A 17,330-nucleotide genomic window follows, 5' to 3' on the forward strand; every position below is an offset into this window, starting at 1 on the left:
TGTGGGACTGAAGTTCTTTATTAGTAGAATAAGGCCTGTAACTTTCTATGAACCTGTGGTTGAGAGCCCATGAACTCTCAAGTCACACCTTACCCTCTTGTATGCAGCAGGTTCTCTCATACCCACGCAGACTGAAAGGCTCCTAGGGCGTTCCAAAGCGTACTTAATCTGCATTCTGGGTGGAATGCTGAGGCTTCCCTGGCTCAGAGTGGCCCCAAGGGCAGGCAAGGGCATTCTCTATACTGAGGAACAATGGCCCACCTGGCCTTCCCTAGGCCCTACTAGCTCCCTTCCCAGCCCTGCCGCCCAGTGCCCTTCCTACCCCATGGAGACTTTCATCGTTTTTTACCTGCCTTCCTCCAGTTCTTGAGGGCTCCCAGCCCTACTGCCATTGTCACTGGGGGGCATGAGAGAGGACAGCCACTTAATATTATTCCGAATTGACTCCACTTACTGAGCATTCTGAGATTTCTCCTTCCTCCTTTTCTTGGTTTTAAACTCTTACTCCTTTCTGACATTATGGTAAGAATACATAGATGTGTTAAGTTTTTCCTTGGAGAATTCTGAAGCGCCAGTGTACCTGGTGTGGAAACCCCGAGGGTCTGAGAACTCACCTACAGGCCGAAGACCACGTTCCAGGGAACCCCTGCGCGTCTGTTCCACGCCTGACCTGAGCCTTCCTTTCCCAGCTCGCTCCTCTCCCCACTTCCTCTCTTCCCTTCCTTCACACACTCTGAGTCCTACTGAACTAGCAGAAGTTTCTGCGAGCCCGAGGAGGATGAAGTCCCTGGGCCTCGGCGGGGCTTTTCTTGCCTCTCCCTCCGGGCTTCTCGGGGTAACTGCCCTCATTCAACACTCAAGCGAGAGGTCACTTCCCCGGGAAGCGCTCCCTGACCAGCACCGCACCACCCCTTCCTGCCCACCCGCCCTGGGCGTCCCCGCCCAAGCACGGAGAGCTGACCCATCAACGTGGAGGTACTCTGCTCCGCACCAGCGGCTAGGTGCTCAGTTAAAGTCTGTCTCCCTAGCGAGAGGACCACGTGCTCGGGCAGGCTCCGTCCAGGGAACCTCCGGGTTTGCTCCGCTCCAGGACGCCCTACACCAAGGCGGAACCCGAGTCCGCCGTCTGAGCCCCGTGCTGTGCAAACCCCAAGCTTCATACGTCTCCTAGAGCCCCCCTCGCCCCCCTCCGCCCAGGGCGCCCCCCTCTCAACGTGGGACGGCCGGGGGGCCGGGGACTCCGCGCAGAGGGAGCGGCCGCCGTCGCGCGGCACTGTCCCCCGGGGGGGGGGATCGTCCCGCGGGCCGTGCGCGGGAGACACAGGCTGCGGCGCGCGGTGCCAGACGCAGGGGCAGTGCTCACAGGCCCCGGGCCGGCCCGCCTCTCGCCGGCGCTCCCGGCCTTTCCCATCCGGCCCGCGACGCTCCGCCCGCCCCGTCCCACATGACACCGCCTCCGCCGCAAACTTTTTCCTCCTCATCCTGTCGCGGCTCGAAAGGAATGGAAAATGGCGGCCTAGGCGCGGAGTTTCCTGCCCGAGCGGCGGCGGCGGCTCTCGCGGCGGCGCCATGACGCGCTGGGTGCCCACCAAGAGAGAGGAGAAATACGGCGTGGGTGAGCTCCGCGCGCCCCACTCCGCGCCCGGCCGGCCCGACCTCCCCGCGGCGCGCGCTCCGGAGGGGCGGCGGGGCCGGGCGGGGCGCGGCGGGCGGGCGGGGGCGCCGGAGCCTGTTGCCGCCGGCCCGGCCCGAGTGCCCGGCGCCCCCTCCGGAGCGCGGGCGAGCGGGGCTGGGGACACGCGGGGGCGGGGGCGGGCCGTGTCACTTCCCGGGGCGTCCCCCCCCCCCACCGCGCCACCCCCCCCCCCCCCCCGCCACCTAGCTCCCGGGCGGGCACCCGGTGGCGGAGCCCTCCAGCCTCCCCGGCCGCCCGAGCTCAGACCCCGTTCTGCCCGCGGCCGAAGCCTTCGGGTGGGCTGGCCGGGGCCGGGCCGCCCCGGGGTCCTTGTTCGGCCGCGTCTTTCTGCCTTTTGGGTGAAGCTGCGTGCAGGGTCTGGAGCTCCCCGGGCGGGCAGTTGCAAGTTGTAGGGATCCAAGCGAGGAGTTGTGCTCTCTCCCGGTGGGAAGTGGCGCGCGCGACGTGGGCGGCCCGCGCGCCCTGCCCGCCGCTTGGTGGGCCCGGCCTGGACCGTGCGGGACCCCCGGAGCGGAGCGGCCGGCCGAGCGCTCCGGCGTCCCCGGGTTCGGGGAGCGGGTTGCAGAGGGCGGGACTGTTTTGGCTCCGCCGCTCTTTGTCGTTTCCTGCGGGAGAGTGGGGGGGAGTCGGGTTGCAAGTTTACATTTCGGACCGAACGAGTATGCATTCCAGAGAGCGAGGCTTTCCTTGATGGCAGAACAAACGGACCCCAGCCCTCGCTGCGCCCTGCCGTCCTCCTCACCGGGGATTTGCAGCCTGGCTGCCAAAGGGCTGGGGTCCAGCCTGTCCTTTCTTACCCACCCGTGTCGGGAGTCGGGGCCGTGGCTGCTCTCCGGGATCCCGGACCCCTGGACCTTCATGGTTTTCCGCCTAACTTTCCTCCTGCTCCTTCATCATCTCCGTCACCCAGGCTGCACTTTGCCTGACTTGTAAGGCCTTTTGTGACCTTGGCCGCCAGGTTGTGCCTCTCGGGGGGGCTCCTCCTGGGGCTTCTGCTCCCGCAGCGGGCAGGCCCCCCTGTCCCTGAGCTTTTGCGGTGCCATGCCTACCCCCACTGCTGGTCTCCTCCAGTGCTGGCCCTCTGACTTGGGCAAGCCTCTGGGGCGGCCCTGGCCCTCAGGGTTCTTTCTTTTTTGTGATTCCAGTGCTTGTCTCTATTAGATGTCTGCGGTGTGACAGTGGAGCTGTTTGGACAGTGGCTGTGGGAACAGTCAGTCCTGAGACAGTCCTAGGTCTTCTGGGCCCACACTCGTCTTGTTCCACATGCCCGCGGGTGGGTGGGGTGTGTGCTTCTTGCCTCAGGACCACTAGGGCTGAGCTCTCTTCCCACCCCATTTCTAGAGATGAGGAAGTGGAGGCCCAGACTTGGGCATGGAGGTCAGCGACAGAGGTGGGCTTTATGACTCTGGGACCTGAGTGTGTAAGCAGCATCCTGGGTACTTCCATATGGTTTCATCCCAGCCACCCTGATAGAAACGTCGCCATCCATCTGCAGCTGATGGGGGAGGTGTGGGTGCACATTCTGTTTGGGACTGCTTCAGGTGTGGTGACAGTGGGGTCCTGGCTGTGGAGAGCCTGCTGGGTGTGTGTGTGTGTGGGTGGGTGGGTGGGTGGGTGGGTGTGGGTGTGGGTGTGGGTGGAGTGAACTGAGGACTGGAACACAGCAGAGACAGATGGAGGAGTGCCTGGAGCACTCAGGAGAGTCCGGAGGCAAGCAGAGGAGCAGGAGCACAGACAGCCCTGTGGAGGAGGCAGGGAGTGGCTTGAGCTCTGGCTGAGAGCTTTTGCCTCCCCCCTCCCAGTTCTGTGGGGTGGGACTCCTGTCACTCCCGCTTGACAGAGGCGGAGAGAAAATACATTGTTCATACTGCTAGTAAGTGCTCCGTCTGGGATTGGAACCCTGGCTCTGGAGTTGACACCATCCCACTGAGCGCCAGGAGGTGGGGAGGGGCTTCTCTTTGGAGCTCTGCATTTTAAGATACATGGACACCTTTTGTTGGCTCGCAGCATGACCTGACGGTGTCAGTGAGGACACTGTAGGTGTGGCACCTGTTGAGTTGCTTGACTGTTCTGTCTAGAGAAGACCAAAGGGAGCATTCAGTGACAGAGTGAGCGGGGTCTCCTTGGTGGGGAGGTGACTGTGGGCAAGAACATGGCTGTGTCCCTCCCCATGACGTCACACACCTTCCAGAAGCTTAGCCAGCACTCACTGTGGTGACTTCCAACATCACACCTTTGGCTAATGCTGTGGTTTTAAGAAAAGTCTGTGTTGAAAAGTTTCCAAAGAACCATGTCCTGGATGGTTTTGCCAGGCAATTCCAGGAACAGCGTGAATGGCTGTCAGGTGGAGGGGAGAGTGACTGCTCTGCTTGGTTTCACTCCGGTGGAGCCGAGGCCTCAGAACGGGGTAGCAGGGTCGGGACAGCACAGTCTGTTCGGCATCAGTAGGGGCTTTAAATGACTGGAGTTCCGTTAGGGCAACTCTTGATTCTGGGCAGAAGGGAAGGCGAGGGTGCTCACATCCGGGTCAGCCCAAGCTCTCCCCACGGTTCTAGGAGTTGGCACTGGAGGGTCCCACTGGTTCTCAGGAAGGGAAGACAGAAGTGCTAGGGGACAGGGATTCATTCCCATTAGCTAATGGGCTGTTTCCGCCCAAGGGAAAATTACTGGCCTCCCCCCTTACCAACCACAGCTTTTTGGGGGGGAGCCTAACAACAGGGCTGTGTTTCCTTGGAGGGCTGTGGCGGGTCGTGGGTGGGCCTTGCTTCCACTCCGAACACTGACTTGGCGGGATGAATGAGTCACGAGGGGAAAGAAAATGATAAAACTCCATCTCATTTGGAAACATGAATCACAGCTCATTGTTTGCAAGTACTTGGAATCTGTTAGAAGCATTGTTTGTAAATGAGACACTTCAGTTATTTATTTATTTTGTAAATTGGGGAAAGGAGTAAACAGCTGATCTGTTGCTTCCTCAGCAAGGCAGGAAATGCTGGTCTCCCCCGCCCACCCCATTTATTCCAGTGGGGGTTGGGGTTGCCCCCAGTAAACTTACTAGCCTGTTAATGTCTCCCCCTAGGCTTGAATTGGGCAGGTCAGTGTTTATGGATTTGGTTAATTAACAGAGGAATGAATTTTGACCTGTCCCAGGGGGGGTTGGCCTGGGTGAACTTTTCCATCATCCCCCAGCTAGGCAGAGTCTGAGGTCTCAACGCCAATAAAATTATTATGGATCCTGTTCTTAAGATGAGGTAAAAAGATGGAGTGTGTTCTAGAGTCACACCTGAGGATGGTGTGCTTACTTCTCTCATTGGTGTGAGAGGCAGAATAATGGCTCCCTTCCCAAAATGTCCATGCCCTCATCCCCAGAACCTGTAAATACGTTATGTGACATGGCAGAAAGGGCTTTGCAGATGTGGTTAACGTAATGAGACTTAGAGTTGGAGAGATGACCTTGCATTATCTACGTGGGCCCCCAAAGCAGAGAACTTTCTCTGGCTGGTCACAGAAGAGTGGAGTCAGAGGTCGCTGGCCCTGAGATGTAGGAGCCCCCTTGCAAGGACCAGGGAGCTCAGGGCAGCCCCCAGCTGGCAACCAGCAAGGAAACGGGGACCTTAGTCCTACAGGCACAACTGGATTCTGCCAGTACCCCTACGAGCCTGGAAACAGATCCCTTCCTGAGCTTCCCACAAGAGCCCAGCGGGCCAACAGCTGGATTTTGAGACGCAGAGCCACTGACTGTCTGACCTGGGGAGCTGGAGATTATCCCTGTGGACCGTTTGAAGCTGCTCAGGGTGTGGCCGTTTGTTAAGGCAGCAAGAGAAACCTAACAGGTGGTGCTGAGAGCAGTTTGGGAGAGAAAGGTTCTCTTGCTAGCCTTCAGCTTTGTTATGGAGGAGATTGAACACCAGTGGACCCAAGTGTGGGTGCTTCATTTTGGCTTTTTCTACGGAGAACTCAAAGGGGATGCAGGTGTTGGTGCTGCAGACACCTTTAACTCCTGTCTTACTCCTCATAAGCAAATTACTCATCTTCCTGAGCCTCGGTTTCCCCATCTGGACGGTGGAACTAAGCCTGGCCACCACAAAGACCAAGGACGGTGCATTGAAATAATGTTGGCAGAAGAGGGGGCATTGTGTTTGAGATCAGCCAAGCACTCAATGGGGTGTTGCTTTTGTTAATTTTTTATTTTATAAAGTGCGGTTCAGAAATGTAGTGACAAGTGATTTTCTGTTTGGATTTGACAGGTACGGTTTGCTGCGAGAATACTTTTCTTCAAAAGGTGATTTCTTAATGGTGTGTTTTGCCCCTCTCAGGGGAAAGTCTCATTTGCTTAGTGCTGGGGAGCATGACTTGTGTGTATTTAGATTAGTTCTGACTGATGATAACTGCTAGGAGTAGTGTAATGTCCAAATAAATTTGGGAGTGTGGGAGTTGCAGAGAGATGTCTTTTGTTATCTAGAGTAGAAAGCAAGCTGCTACTTTGGGGAAGAAAAATTAGATTTAATTGTAAGTCAATAGAAATGCGGACATTTTCATTCACTGGAGTTGCAGAAAAACCAGATTAGGGCACATTATATTTCTACAAACCTTATTTTACTTTGAAAACATTATAAAAATTTTAAATTTATTGTTGTGCCAATGTTTGCGTAGCATATTACGTCTTCTCAGGCTTGTCTTAGGGGTTGTGCATAGTTCCTTCTCTTGTTTGCTTCTTTCCTTCCATCCTTCCATCCTTCCTTCCTCCTCTTTTGTATTTTTTCTTTAACTTTGTATTTTCAGATAATTATAAACACATACGTTTGTAACAGATAATACAGAGAGACCCCCTCTGCCCATTACCAGCTTACCTCTAGGTGCCGTTTTGCCAAACTGCAGTGCCACACAGAGCCAGGATAGTGGCCTGGATGCAGGGCGGGTACAGGGCACTGCCGTCACCCCCAGGTCCTCTCTTCTTGTCCTTTTTTAGCCACACCCACCTTGCTCCTCCTTCCGGCACAGTCCCTGGCAACCAGTAATCTCTTCTCCGTTTCTATAGTTTTATCATTTTTTTTTTTAAGGTTTTTATTTATTTATTTGACAGAGAGAGACACAGCGAGAGAGGGAACACAAGCAGGGGGAGCGGGAGAGGGAGAAGCAGGCTTCGTCCGATGCGGGGCTCCATCCCAGGATGCCGGGATCATGACCTGAGCCGAAAGCAGATGCTTAACGACTGAGCCACCCAGGCGCCCCTAGTTTTATCATTTCAAGAATGTTACATGAATGGAATCATATAGCATGAAACCTCTTTGGATTGATTTTTACCATGCCGCATAATTCTCTGGAGGTTCTTCAGGTGGTTGTGTGTATCGGTGGGTGGTTCCTTTTCATTGCTGACTGGTGTTCCGTGGCATGGATCTGATGCATCAGCCATTCACCTGCTGAAGGACATCTGGGTTTTGGCTGTTATGAGTAAAGCTGCTATGAACATTTATGCACAGGTTTTCACATGAACACAGGTCTTCATTTTCTGGGATAAGTGCCCAGGAGTGCCATTGCTAAGTTGTATGTAGTTGTGCGTTTGGATTTTTAAGAAACTGCCAAACTATTCCAGAGGAGCTGCACCCTTTTGCATTCCCACCAGCCACGTATGTGTGATCGGGGTTCTCCTTACCCGCCTTTCTTGTCCCGCTTGTCTATTTTAGCCAGTCTGATGGAGTGTGGTGGTGCGTGCTTGTGGTTTGGATTTGCATTTCCCTCTTTGCAGGCTATCTTGGCGTAATTTGGGAGATGAGCCTGTGGGCTGCTGCGTGAGCCGCGGTGCGCGGGAAGGCTGCTGACAGGTGTTGCTTGCGGGGGTGCAGCAGGAGCGGGGGTCACTGAGCTGTGCAGTTGTCGAATGTGTTAGGGTCCTGAGTGCAGCTGGAAGAAGAGATCATGGGGTGGGAGGCTGGTGGGGCTGTCCCAACAGTGTGGAGCCAGGCAGTGCCCTCCACCACTCGCTGACCGCCGGGCACCATGTTCAGACTCCTCTTCTGAGAGGTGGGCCCTGAGGAGGGGGCCCAGGGAAGGGTCAGAATTTGAGTTTTAGCTGAGGTGTGGCCACTCTTCATTGATGTGACCTGGGGCAGGTCTTTGAGCCTCTCCTGGCTGGTTCCACGTTTTCAAAAATAGAGGATAATGCTTGGCCCTGTGTACAAGGTCAGGCCGATTGGGAGGTTCGTGGGAGCTAAAGGCTAGTTAAGGCCCTTGGGGAACACTGTTATGTCAGTAGCAGTAACATTGTCCTTACGTTTGCTTTTATTAATAAGGTGGGAAGTGCTTTGGGACCCCCCCCCCTCAAGTCAGCATGTAAAGTATGTGTATTAGTTTGCTGCCTTGACAAAGTACTACTCTGAGGAGCTTGAGCTGCAGGAATTTATTTTCTCAGTTCTGGAGGCTTGAAGTCCAAGATCAAGGTGTTGGCAGGGTTGGTTCCCTCTGCGGCCTTCTGCTTGGTATGTGGATGGCTGTCTTACGGTGTGCTCACAAGGTCTTCTTCCATGGTGTTTGTGTCCTCCCCTCCTTTTCCTGGATTCGGGCTCACCCTCATGATGTCATTACCTCAGTCATCTCTTTCAAGACCCTATCTCCAAAGACATTCTGAGTTATTGGGGGGCAGAACTTCAGTGTTTGAATTTTGGGGGACATAACCCATAACATGATTATCACAAGTAAGACATTCCCTCTGAATTTTTGTGTGCTTTTGGTGGCCACCATCTGAGTGATTATTATTATTTTTTTAAATAATTTTTTATTATGTTAATCACCATACATTACATCATTAGTTTTTGATGTAGTGTTCCATGATTCATTGTTTGTGCATAACACCCAGTGCTCCACGCAGAATGTGCTGAGTGATTATTTTTCTGCAAGGTCATGGGTCCCCAGTTCCTTGGGGATGCCTGGAAGAAGGAAGGAGGGAGCTCGCAGTATGAGCCCCCCTCCCTCACAAGGCTCACAGAATCTAATTTAAAGAACCAAATTAGTGTCTGTGTTCAGCCCTGGAAATTTCTTGTAATCAAATTATTAGTGATGGGATGATACAGTCAGGGGGTTTGAGACCTGAACAGGAAGTTGAACAGGTTGCAAGTGTGGGCACTGGCATGGTGGGCGCACCTGGGGAACAGCTCTTCCTTCGGGGCGGCCCCATCACACTCCACCTGCCTGTACTCACCTGCCTGTGCCATTAGGAGACGGAGCCCTCCAGCTTGGCTGTATTGCCAGTTTCGTATCCCTTGTAGTGTTGGTGTGTGGGCAAGGTGGCCAGGCCCCCTGTGGTTCCGGAATGCCAGGTGTCCGGTGATGGCAAGGAGCGCCTTTCGTACTGGTATTGCATAGTCACTGTTGGGCCAAGTGTACAGCTCCGGGGTCTGCTCTTCACTCTGTAACTCGGCAGCCATCCCTCTCCACGCATGCACCTGAGACGCTGGAATTTCTATACACGGGCACTCTCTGCTTCTAAAAACCAGGTGGTTGCACCCCAGCCAGATGTCTGTCAGCTTGTTAGCTTTTCATTTGGGTGCCTTGAGGAGGAAAAGGTGTTCTCTTCAGTGTGGGGTATCACAGAAGATCACAGATTGAGGGGCATGGAGATGCATCTTTGAATCTCCGGTCCATCTCTTGCCAGCCAGGTGACCTTGGGTGAGTTATTTACCGTAAGCCCGAGCTTCCCCTTTGTGAATTGGTGATAATAGCATCTTCCTCGGGCGGTTCTGGGGATAAAGAGAGAAGCTAGCACAAACCTGGCGCTGGGTCTGTGCTCAGTAGCTGTTTCTTTTATGCTCCCCTCGGTCCCTAGTCTGTGCGACTCAAGCCACGTGGGCCCCATTGTGTCTGCAACTCTGCAGCCCCTGCTTGTTGTAAGGGAGGGTCCCCGATGGGGGGAGAATTCCCTGGAATTTTAGTGTTCGCTGTGAAGTCCTATCGGGTTGGAGTTCCTACTGATCCCCAGAGCTCCTGAAGGGACCAGGTGAAGGGAGCCCAATAAAGCTTACGTGGATAAATCTCTTCCCAAAAACGTCACTCAGAGTCTTTGTCCTGGTGGGATTGCTCTTCACAGTTGCAGTTTGCTGCTGCATTTCCTCAAGAGTGCAGTACAAATTCTGTGTGCCATCTTGAGTGATTTTGTTTAACTTACCTGCTTTTATGTGAAAATGTAACTATTTCTGAATTAGGGTTGGCTGGCTGCTGTAACAAAGAGCCCCAACATTTCCTGGGCTTCATATAATGAAAGTTTGTTATTTGTTTATGTCACAGGCCAAGTGGCTGGTGGAGAGGGGCCTCAGGGGCTCTGCTGCCTCTAGTCATCCGGGGACTCAGGCTTCTTCTGTCCTGAGGCTCTTGCCCTCCGCTAGGCTCTTGGGTTCCTTACCTTTCAACCTGTGGCTGGGGAAAGAAAGAAAGAGATGGAGGACCTTTCACAGGAGCTTTTCCCTCTGCCAGGGCCGGAGGTGGTGCTCATCCCAGAGCTCAGTGCCTGGCCCAACCTAAGAGCACCTGAGCCTTGCACATAGAGTCTAGCTGTGTGCCCTGCAAGAAGGGGAGAATGTGCGTATTGGGAATCTCCTCTAACAGGTCCCTGTCATCGACACCTACTTTTTATTGATCAGGAGGAGTTAGATCCTTCAGCATTATTGGCACCGAACACAGAGATTGTAAGGTGTCACACCATTTTGTCCCTGAGAGTCACTTGGCAGAACAGATGTCCATACCTCGACACCAGTATGAAGAGATGCAAATGAGAACAGGTGCTGCCTTTTTCTTTGGCCTGTTTTCTGCTTCTGCTCCTCTTCTGTAGATTCCAGGATGCCCTTCACTATAGACCTGGCCCAGAGAGTACTCCTTGGGGGGTGCGGTAGACCTGTGAGCATAAGGGAGGCTGCCTTCTAAATGAGTCATCTTCATGTTTGTCTGGCACTTCCTATTCTCACCATCCTGAAACATATGCAGCACCCCCAGATCCCATTCCTGCGTCTTTGGAATTCTTTGGGCCTCAGAAAGGTGGTGTACTAAAGCCTGCTCAGTAGAACGGTGTCTTTGTTTCTAAGTGTTGGTTTTTGTTTAGTAGAATGGAATCTTAATATTCTGAAATAACACTTGTCTTTATGACTAAGCATGCTCTGAAAAAAGCCTATAAAGGTTAATCAGTCACAGCTACAGTAACTTAAAAGTTCGGTTGGGGGGCCATTATGGTGTAGGGTAAAGAGCAGTGGACTGGGAGTCAGAATGCCTGGAATCCAGGCCAGGGCTCTACTCTTCTGCCTTATCTACCCTCCCCGGCCTCAGGCCCTGGGAGATGGGGCAATAGTGGCCTCCATTTCCCTAGAGGAGCTGGCTAGATACTGCACGCGTAGAGCCTGCGGAAGGAGAAAGTACTACTTTCTATTATTTCCTCTTTCAGAAGGAGAAAGTACTACTTTGTATTAATGATGTTATAGAGAAAATAGGTGATTACTGGTGATGGTTTTAATCAGTTTCTTATTGGAAAAGAGCAGTGTGGCAGTGTGAGCATTACTTTTCCTAAGGTTTTGTAATTTTTGTTTTATTACTAAACAAGTTGTCTAGTCATTGATTAACAGTGTGAGCCGATGAGCCTTATGAGTAGGCACTAAGCTGAGCAGTTGAACTGATGCACGAGGTGGATAGTGATGAAGGTGAGTGTGTCCCAGCTTCCGTGAACAACGCAGTTGTTGTAAGCCACGGAGAAATTACAGGTCAGAGAAAACTGTGCCTTCAAATAACCTTTCTTCCTTCCAGTTTGCTTGCTAGCATTGTTCTTAGATGTGGGGGATCCAGAGCCGCCCTCCTGGGGTGTAGATCGTGGTCCAGCTCAGCAATCCCTTATGTGAAATTCTTAGGGCTAGTGGTGTTTTCAAATTCAGGTTTGTCTCGATGTGGAGAGGTAGATGGTACCCGTGCAGAAGGCTCACGTATGTGCTGCACACCCCCAGCGGGTCTGGGGACTCCGCCACAGTCAGACATGTGGATGCGGCTGCGGGGGCTGTATGGTCACCTGCAATGTGAGGGAGGTGACCTGTGATCAGCCTGCTCTCCGCTCAGGCCCAGTTTTTGCCATTAAATGAATTACCAGAAACTATTTTTTTGAGTTTTGGGAGATGGCAGGGACATGGATCGTGTTTGGTGTTTTTCGTGGCGAAGCCAACACCTTCAGTGCTTGTCAATCCTGGGCTCTCAGGTTCTCTGATCAGAGTTTTCAGACTGTGGTGGCTGCTGGCTGCTTCAAAACACTTTAAAAAATGTCCTTCATAGCCTTCTGGCCTCATTTCCTGCCATATTCCTGTCCAGCTTGGTGCTGGGCTGGTCCCAGGTTCCAGTCTGTGATTTGCCCTTTCCTGCCTTAGCTCCTTAGGACCTGTGCCCGGGGCCCTAGCCTTGCAGGCCTCATCCTTTCTGCCTCCTGACCCCTTCCGGGGGGTGCTGCCCCTCTGTTCCCAGCCCAGGCTGTGGGGACAAGTGTGTGCGAGGGCCGAGGGCCCAGCAGCAATGGCCCTGAGTCCCCAGGGCCTGGGAGTCTTGAGGCAGAAGGAGGGGTGGGGGGGTAGTAGAGCATGGGGAGGGGGCAGGTGCACCCCAGGGTCAGGGAGTCAGCGTTGAGGAGAGGCGTGCCTTCCCCCTAGAGCTCACAGCATTGTGATTTCTCTTCCTGATATCCTTAGCCAGAATCTCCTGATGTAGATTCTGGGCTGATGTAGCTGTGTGGCCAGGAGGCCGAGCTCTAGGCAGCGGGGCGCCACGAGGGGCCTGGAGCAGCTGGCCCCGAATCTGGATGACGGAGGCCTAGCTCTACACAGGGGTCCTGGTGCTAAACCCGGAAGTGTGACCCAGGGGTCCTGGTGCTAAACCCGGAAGTGTGACCCAGGGGTCCTGGTGCTGAACCCGGAAGTGTGACCCAGGGGTCCTGGTGCTGAACCCGGAAGTGTGACCCAGGGGTCCTGGTGCTGAACCCGGAAGTGTGACCCAGGGGTCCTGGTGCTGAACCCGGAAGTGTGACCCAGGGGTCCTGGTGCTGAACCCGGAAGTGTGACCCAGGGGTCCTGGTGCTGAACCCGGAAGTGTGACCCAGGGGTCCTGGTGCTGAACCCGGAAGTGTGACCCAGGGGTCCTGGTGCTGAACCCGGAAGTGTGACCCAGGGGTCCTGGTGCTGAACCCGGAAGTGTGACCCAGGGGTCCTGGTGCTGAACCCGGAAGTGTGACCCAGGGGTCCTGGTGCTGAACCCGGAAGTGTGACCCAGGGGTCCTGGTGCTGAACCCGGAAGTGTGACCCAGGGGTCCTGGTGCTGAACCCGGAAGTGTGACCCAGGGGTCCTGGTGCTGAACCCGGAAGTGTGACCCAGGGGTCCTGGTGCTGAACCCGGAAGTGTGACCCAGGGGTCCTGGTGCTGAACCCGGAAGTGTGACCCAGGGGTCCTGGTGCTGAACCCGGAAGTGTGACCCAGGGGTCCTGGTGCTAAACCCGGAAGTGTGACCCAGGGGTACCGGTGGTAAACGTGGGCAGTGACCTGTTTGAGGCTCAGTGCCTTCTTCCTGTGAATTTTCAGGGCCATCACTGCCTGTGGAGGCTGCCCCCTCAAAGCGAGGACTAGTATTCAGGTTCGGACGTGTGCATGGGGGACTCTGCACCCCCTCTGTGCCCCAGTTTGCTCACTTGTCGCCTGTGCATAACAGTAGTTGCTGCCTTAATTCATGTAAAACTGGCTTTCTGGACTTGTGCACTCTTGACATCCTGGGCTGGATAATTTTTGGTTGTGGGGGGCTGTCCTGTGCCTTGTTGGGTGCTTAGCAGCATCCCTGGCCTCTACAATAGATCTTAGGAGCAGCCTCTCAGTTGTGACAGCCTACACAGCTATTGCCACATGTCCCCCTGTGGGCAGGATGGCTCCCCTGCAGAACGACTGGCATGAAGTGCAGGGGTGAAGCTGAACTCGGGGGCAACACCCGCTGGCTGTTTACTGTGGCATCATGATGGTGTTGCTGGAAGCAGAGGCTCTCCTGATATCTGGGAAGGGCAGGCTGGGACCCTGCAGGACTGCTTCCTGAAGGGTGTGCTTTTGGGGAGAGGCCGGAGGGGAGGAAGCAGGGAGGAAGGTTGGGGGCACGGTGGGTGGGGGCCTCTGGCCAGGCCTGCTGGCTGTAGGAAGGTGGTCAGGAGCCAGCTGTTGTTTCTTCTCCTTTCTGAGAAACACAAATGGCAGTTTTGAGGTCAGGTTCTGGGACAGGTGGGCAGATTACCAGAGGAATTAGGGACCCTCCCCGCATTCTTCCTTAGCAATTCCTTTCTGGCTGCCCTGAGACCTCCAGAAATACAGGAGCTCAGGCATTCGCCGTTGGAGTTGTATTTGCTGGAATAAAGGCACTTATCCAGACTCCTTTCTTCCCCCTGAAAATAATAACTTATTTTCTTTAACATAATTGACTTTTCCAGGGGCAAATAATGATTTAGCAGGAGGGAAATTTGATTATTTTTCTTCCAAATTGCTGCGCTTCTATTAACTTCACAAGATTTATTTTCAAGTCCTTCTAACGTCATGTGTGTTCTACCGCCTATTTTTCAAAGGCAGGATTGCATCTTGGTCCTCCAGGCACTGTGGCCAGGCTGCCGAGTTCTTCAGATGGTTTTGGGGAGTGTTGCTTTGAGGATCAGCCTGGAGAGGCCAAGGGGAGGGAGAGGTGAGGATGGGAACTGATACTGGGGACCCCCACAGAATAAAGGGCTGGATAGCACTCAGTCCGGCTGACCTCAGTGATGTCTGGCGGTATTTCTTTACCCAAACTCTGATACAGTCCACCCTGTGTGGCCTGGTAGTGCCACCGGGCCTTTGCGTATGTTCTCCTCTCTGTCTGTAGATAGTCTTTATTTACCTCCCACCTCCAGGCTCAGCTCAACTTGTAAACCTTTCTCCACTCACCCAGGCTGAATGAGGGCCCGCCCCCTTGCTGCTCCCTGCAGTTCTACACATACTTCTACGCCTGGGGGCTGTTGGTGCACCTTACCCGTGGCCCCAGCTGGACAGAGGGCCCTTGAGGACAAGGGCTGAGTTGTGTTCCTTTCCCTGTTCCCTGCACCTGGTATGGTCCCTGGCACACCTGTTGAATGAAGGCAAAGGGACAGAGGGATTTTATCTCAGCCAAGCATCGGGAACTAACTTGAAAGCTTCAGATCTCCTCTTGGTGGAGAGTCACATCTCTGGGTGTGTGGCCCCTTCTGGGACATGTGACAGAATTGCTCAGGAATCCAGTGTGTGATTGGTCTAAATGGACTTAACAGCTCCCCCACCCTGGACTGTGGGTGGCTCCCTAAGAAGAGGCCCTGTCCTGAAGGAAAGGGGATGACCGGTGCCATGCTGCATACAAACTTGGTGACCAGGCAGCTCAACCACACCTCCAGTCATGTGTTCCTCAGATAGCTGGGGGCATCGGAGCATGTTTGTGACTTGGCTGTCCCTGCAACTTACCCCCTGCCCCCCCCGCTTCCCCTCCTCTCAGGCTACTTCTCAAGTCCTTCATGTGTTGCTCCAATAACATGCTTTCTCAGTCTAGCTGTTGGGGTCAAGTGCAGGGACTGGATGAACAGGAGGAGAGGAGAAGGAAAACCCAGTTTGTGAAGGAAGATGGTAGGGTGAGTCCTGGCTCCTGGTCCTGGTGGCTGCAGAACCCCAGGGAGGCTCTGAGCAGCTTTCGGGGCCTGTGATCATCTGTAAAGTGAGATTCTTGCCCCAGTCTCTCCTGCCCTGCAGCATGGTGATGAGATGTCAGTGAAGTCAAAGTAGATCATATACATTGAAGTACTTTGTACCGCAGAGCAGTGAACAGCTCAAAGAAACAGTCAGACATTTTTGTTTAGAACAGAGATCTGTAGCCTTTTTTCTGTCAAGGTCCAGATAATAAATACCTTAGGTTTTGCTGGCCAGGAGGCAAAATAGAGGGCACTATGTGGGTATGTATATAATCATTAAAAACATGGACCCACTCGGGGCGCTTGGATCGCTCGGTTGGTTAAGCATCTGACTCTTGATCTTAGCTCAGGTCTTCATCTCAGGGTTATAAGTCCAAGCCCGAGTTGGGCTCCTCACTGGGCATGAAGCCTACTTAAAAACAAACAAACAACGGAACCACTCGAAAGTGTAAAAATCAGAAGGTAGTTTGGCAATTCCTCAAGAAGTTTTAAACACACAACTACCACATCACTCAGAGATTCCACTCCTATGTCTGTTCCCTGAAGAACTGCAAACAGACGTTCCAACAAATACTTGTACATAAATGTGCACAGTGGTGTTATTTACAGTACCCACAACATGAAAACTGTCCACATGTCCATCAGCAGGTGAGTGCATAAATAAAATAATGGCGCATCCATACAACGGAGGATTATTGAACCATAAAAATGAACGAAGCACTGATACACATTACAACATGGATGAGCCTAGAAAACATTATGCACAGTGAGAGAAGACCGTCACAGAAGGACATATATCTTAGGATTCTCTCTGTATGGGAAACGTCCAGAATAGGCAAATCCATAGACCCCAAAAGCAGATTACTGGCTGCCGGGGGCTGGGGGAGGAGGGAATGGGGAGTGACCACTATAATGGGGATGGGGTTTCCTTGGCGGGAGACAAAAATATTTTATTTTATTTTATTTATTTTTTATTTTTTATTATTTATTTGAGAGAGAGAATGAGAGAGAGCATGAGAGGGAAGAGGGTCAGAGGGAGAAGCAGACTCCCCCATGCCAGATCGTGACCTGAGCCGAAGGCAGACACTTAACTGACTGAGCCACCCAGGTGCCTGGGAGACAAAGATATTTTAAAATAGACCTAGAACCACATAGAGTTGGTGGTTGCACAACATTGTGAATGTACTAAATGCTACCACATTGTATACTTTCTTCCTTTATTTATATACTTATTTACTTTACTCCTACAACATTCCTGTTAAGTGAGTGCTACTTTTGATCTCCATTTTATAGAGGAGACTGAGGCACCGAATTTTTTTTTTTTTTTAAGATTTTATTTGAGAGAGAGCGAGAGAGAGCAGGGTGAAGGGCAGAGAGAGAAGCAGACTGATTCCCCGCCGAGCAGGGAGCCCGATGTGGTACTCGATCCTGGGAATTTTGGGATCATGACCTGAGCCAAAGGCAGACGCTTAAGCGACTGAGGCACCCAGGTGCTCGGCACCGAATTTTTTTTAACTAATTGCTTTAACCAAATCATACAGTTTAAAATGGCTAATTTTTTTTTTTTTTTAGATTTTATTTATTTGAGAGAGAGAATGAGATAGAGCATGAGAGGGGGGAGGGTCAGAGGGAGAAGCAGACTCCCCGCTGAGCAGGGAGCCCGATGCGGGACTCGATCCCAGGACTCCAGGGTCGTGACCTGAGCCGAAGGCAGTCGCTTAACCAACTGAGCCACCCAGGTGCCCTAAAATGGCTAATTTTATGTTACATGAGTTTTACCTCATTAAAAAAAAATGGTGGAAAGCATTCTTTGTGGATGGGCAGTACAAAGTCTGCCTGTGGCCGGATTTGGTCTGCGGGTTGTGGATTGCCAGCCCCTGGCTTAGAGTCTTCGTGATCCTTCAGTTTAGAATAATGGC

General features: G+C 53.1%; 1 protein-coding gene across 4 annotated transcripts in view; it reads left to right on the top strand.

Annotated features, from left to right (window-relative positions):
- The first annotated feature begins 1,362 nt into the window (after window positions 1–1,362).
- Window positions 1,363–17,330, top strand: part of DOCK1 (dedicator of cytokinesis 1) — a 495,128-nt gene continuing 479,160 nt past the window's right edge. For all 4 annotated transcript variants that reach the window (XM_027591584.2, XM_027591585.1, XM_035724125.1 and 1 more), the window contains exon 1: window positions 1,363–1,615. In XM_027591584.2, the coding sequence (XP_027447385.1) occupies window positions 1,570–1,615 (46 nt within the window). In that variant the 5' untranslated portion in view covers window positions 1,363–1,569. The remainder of the gene's footprint in view (window positions 1,616–17,330) is intronic.

Source organism: Zalophus californianus, chromosome 15, assembly GCF_009762305.2.
Source record: "Zalophus californianus isolate mZalCal1 chromosome 15, mZalCal1.pri.v2, whole genome shotgun sequence".
Classification (NCBI taxonomy): domain Eukaryota; kingdom Metazoa; phylum Chordata; class Mammalia; order Carnivora; family Otariidae; genus Zalophus; species Zalophus californianus.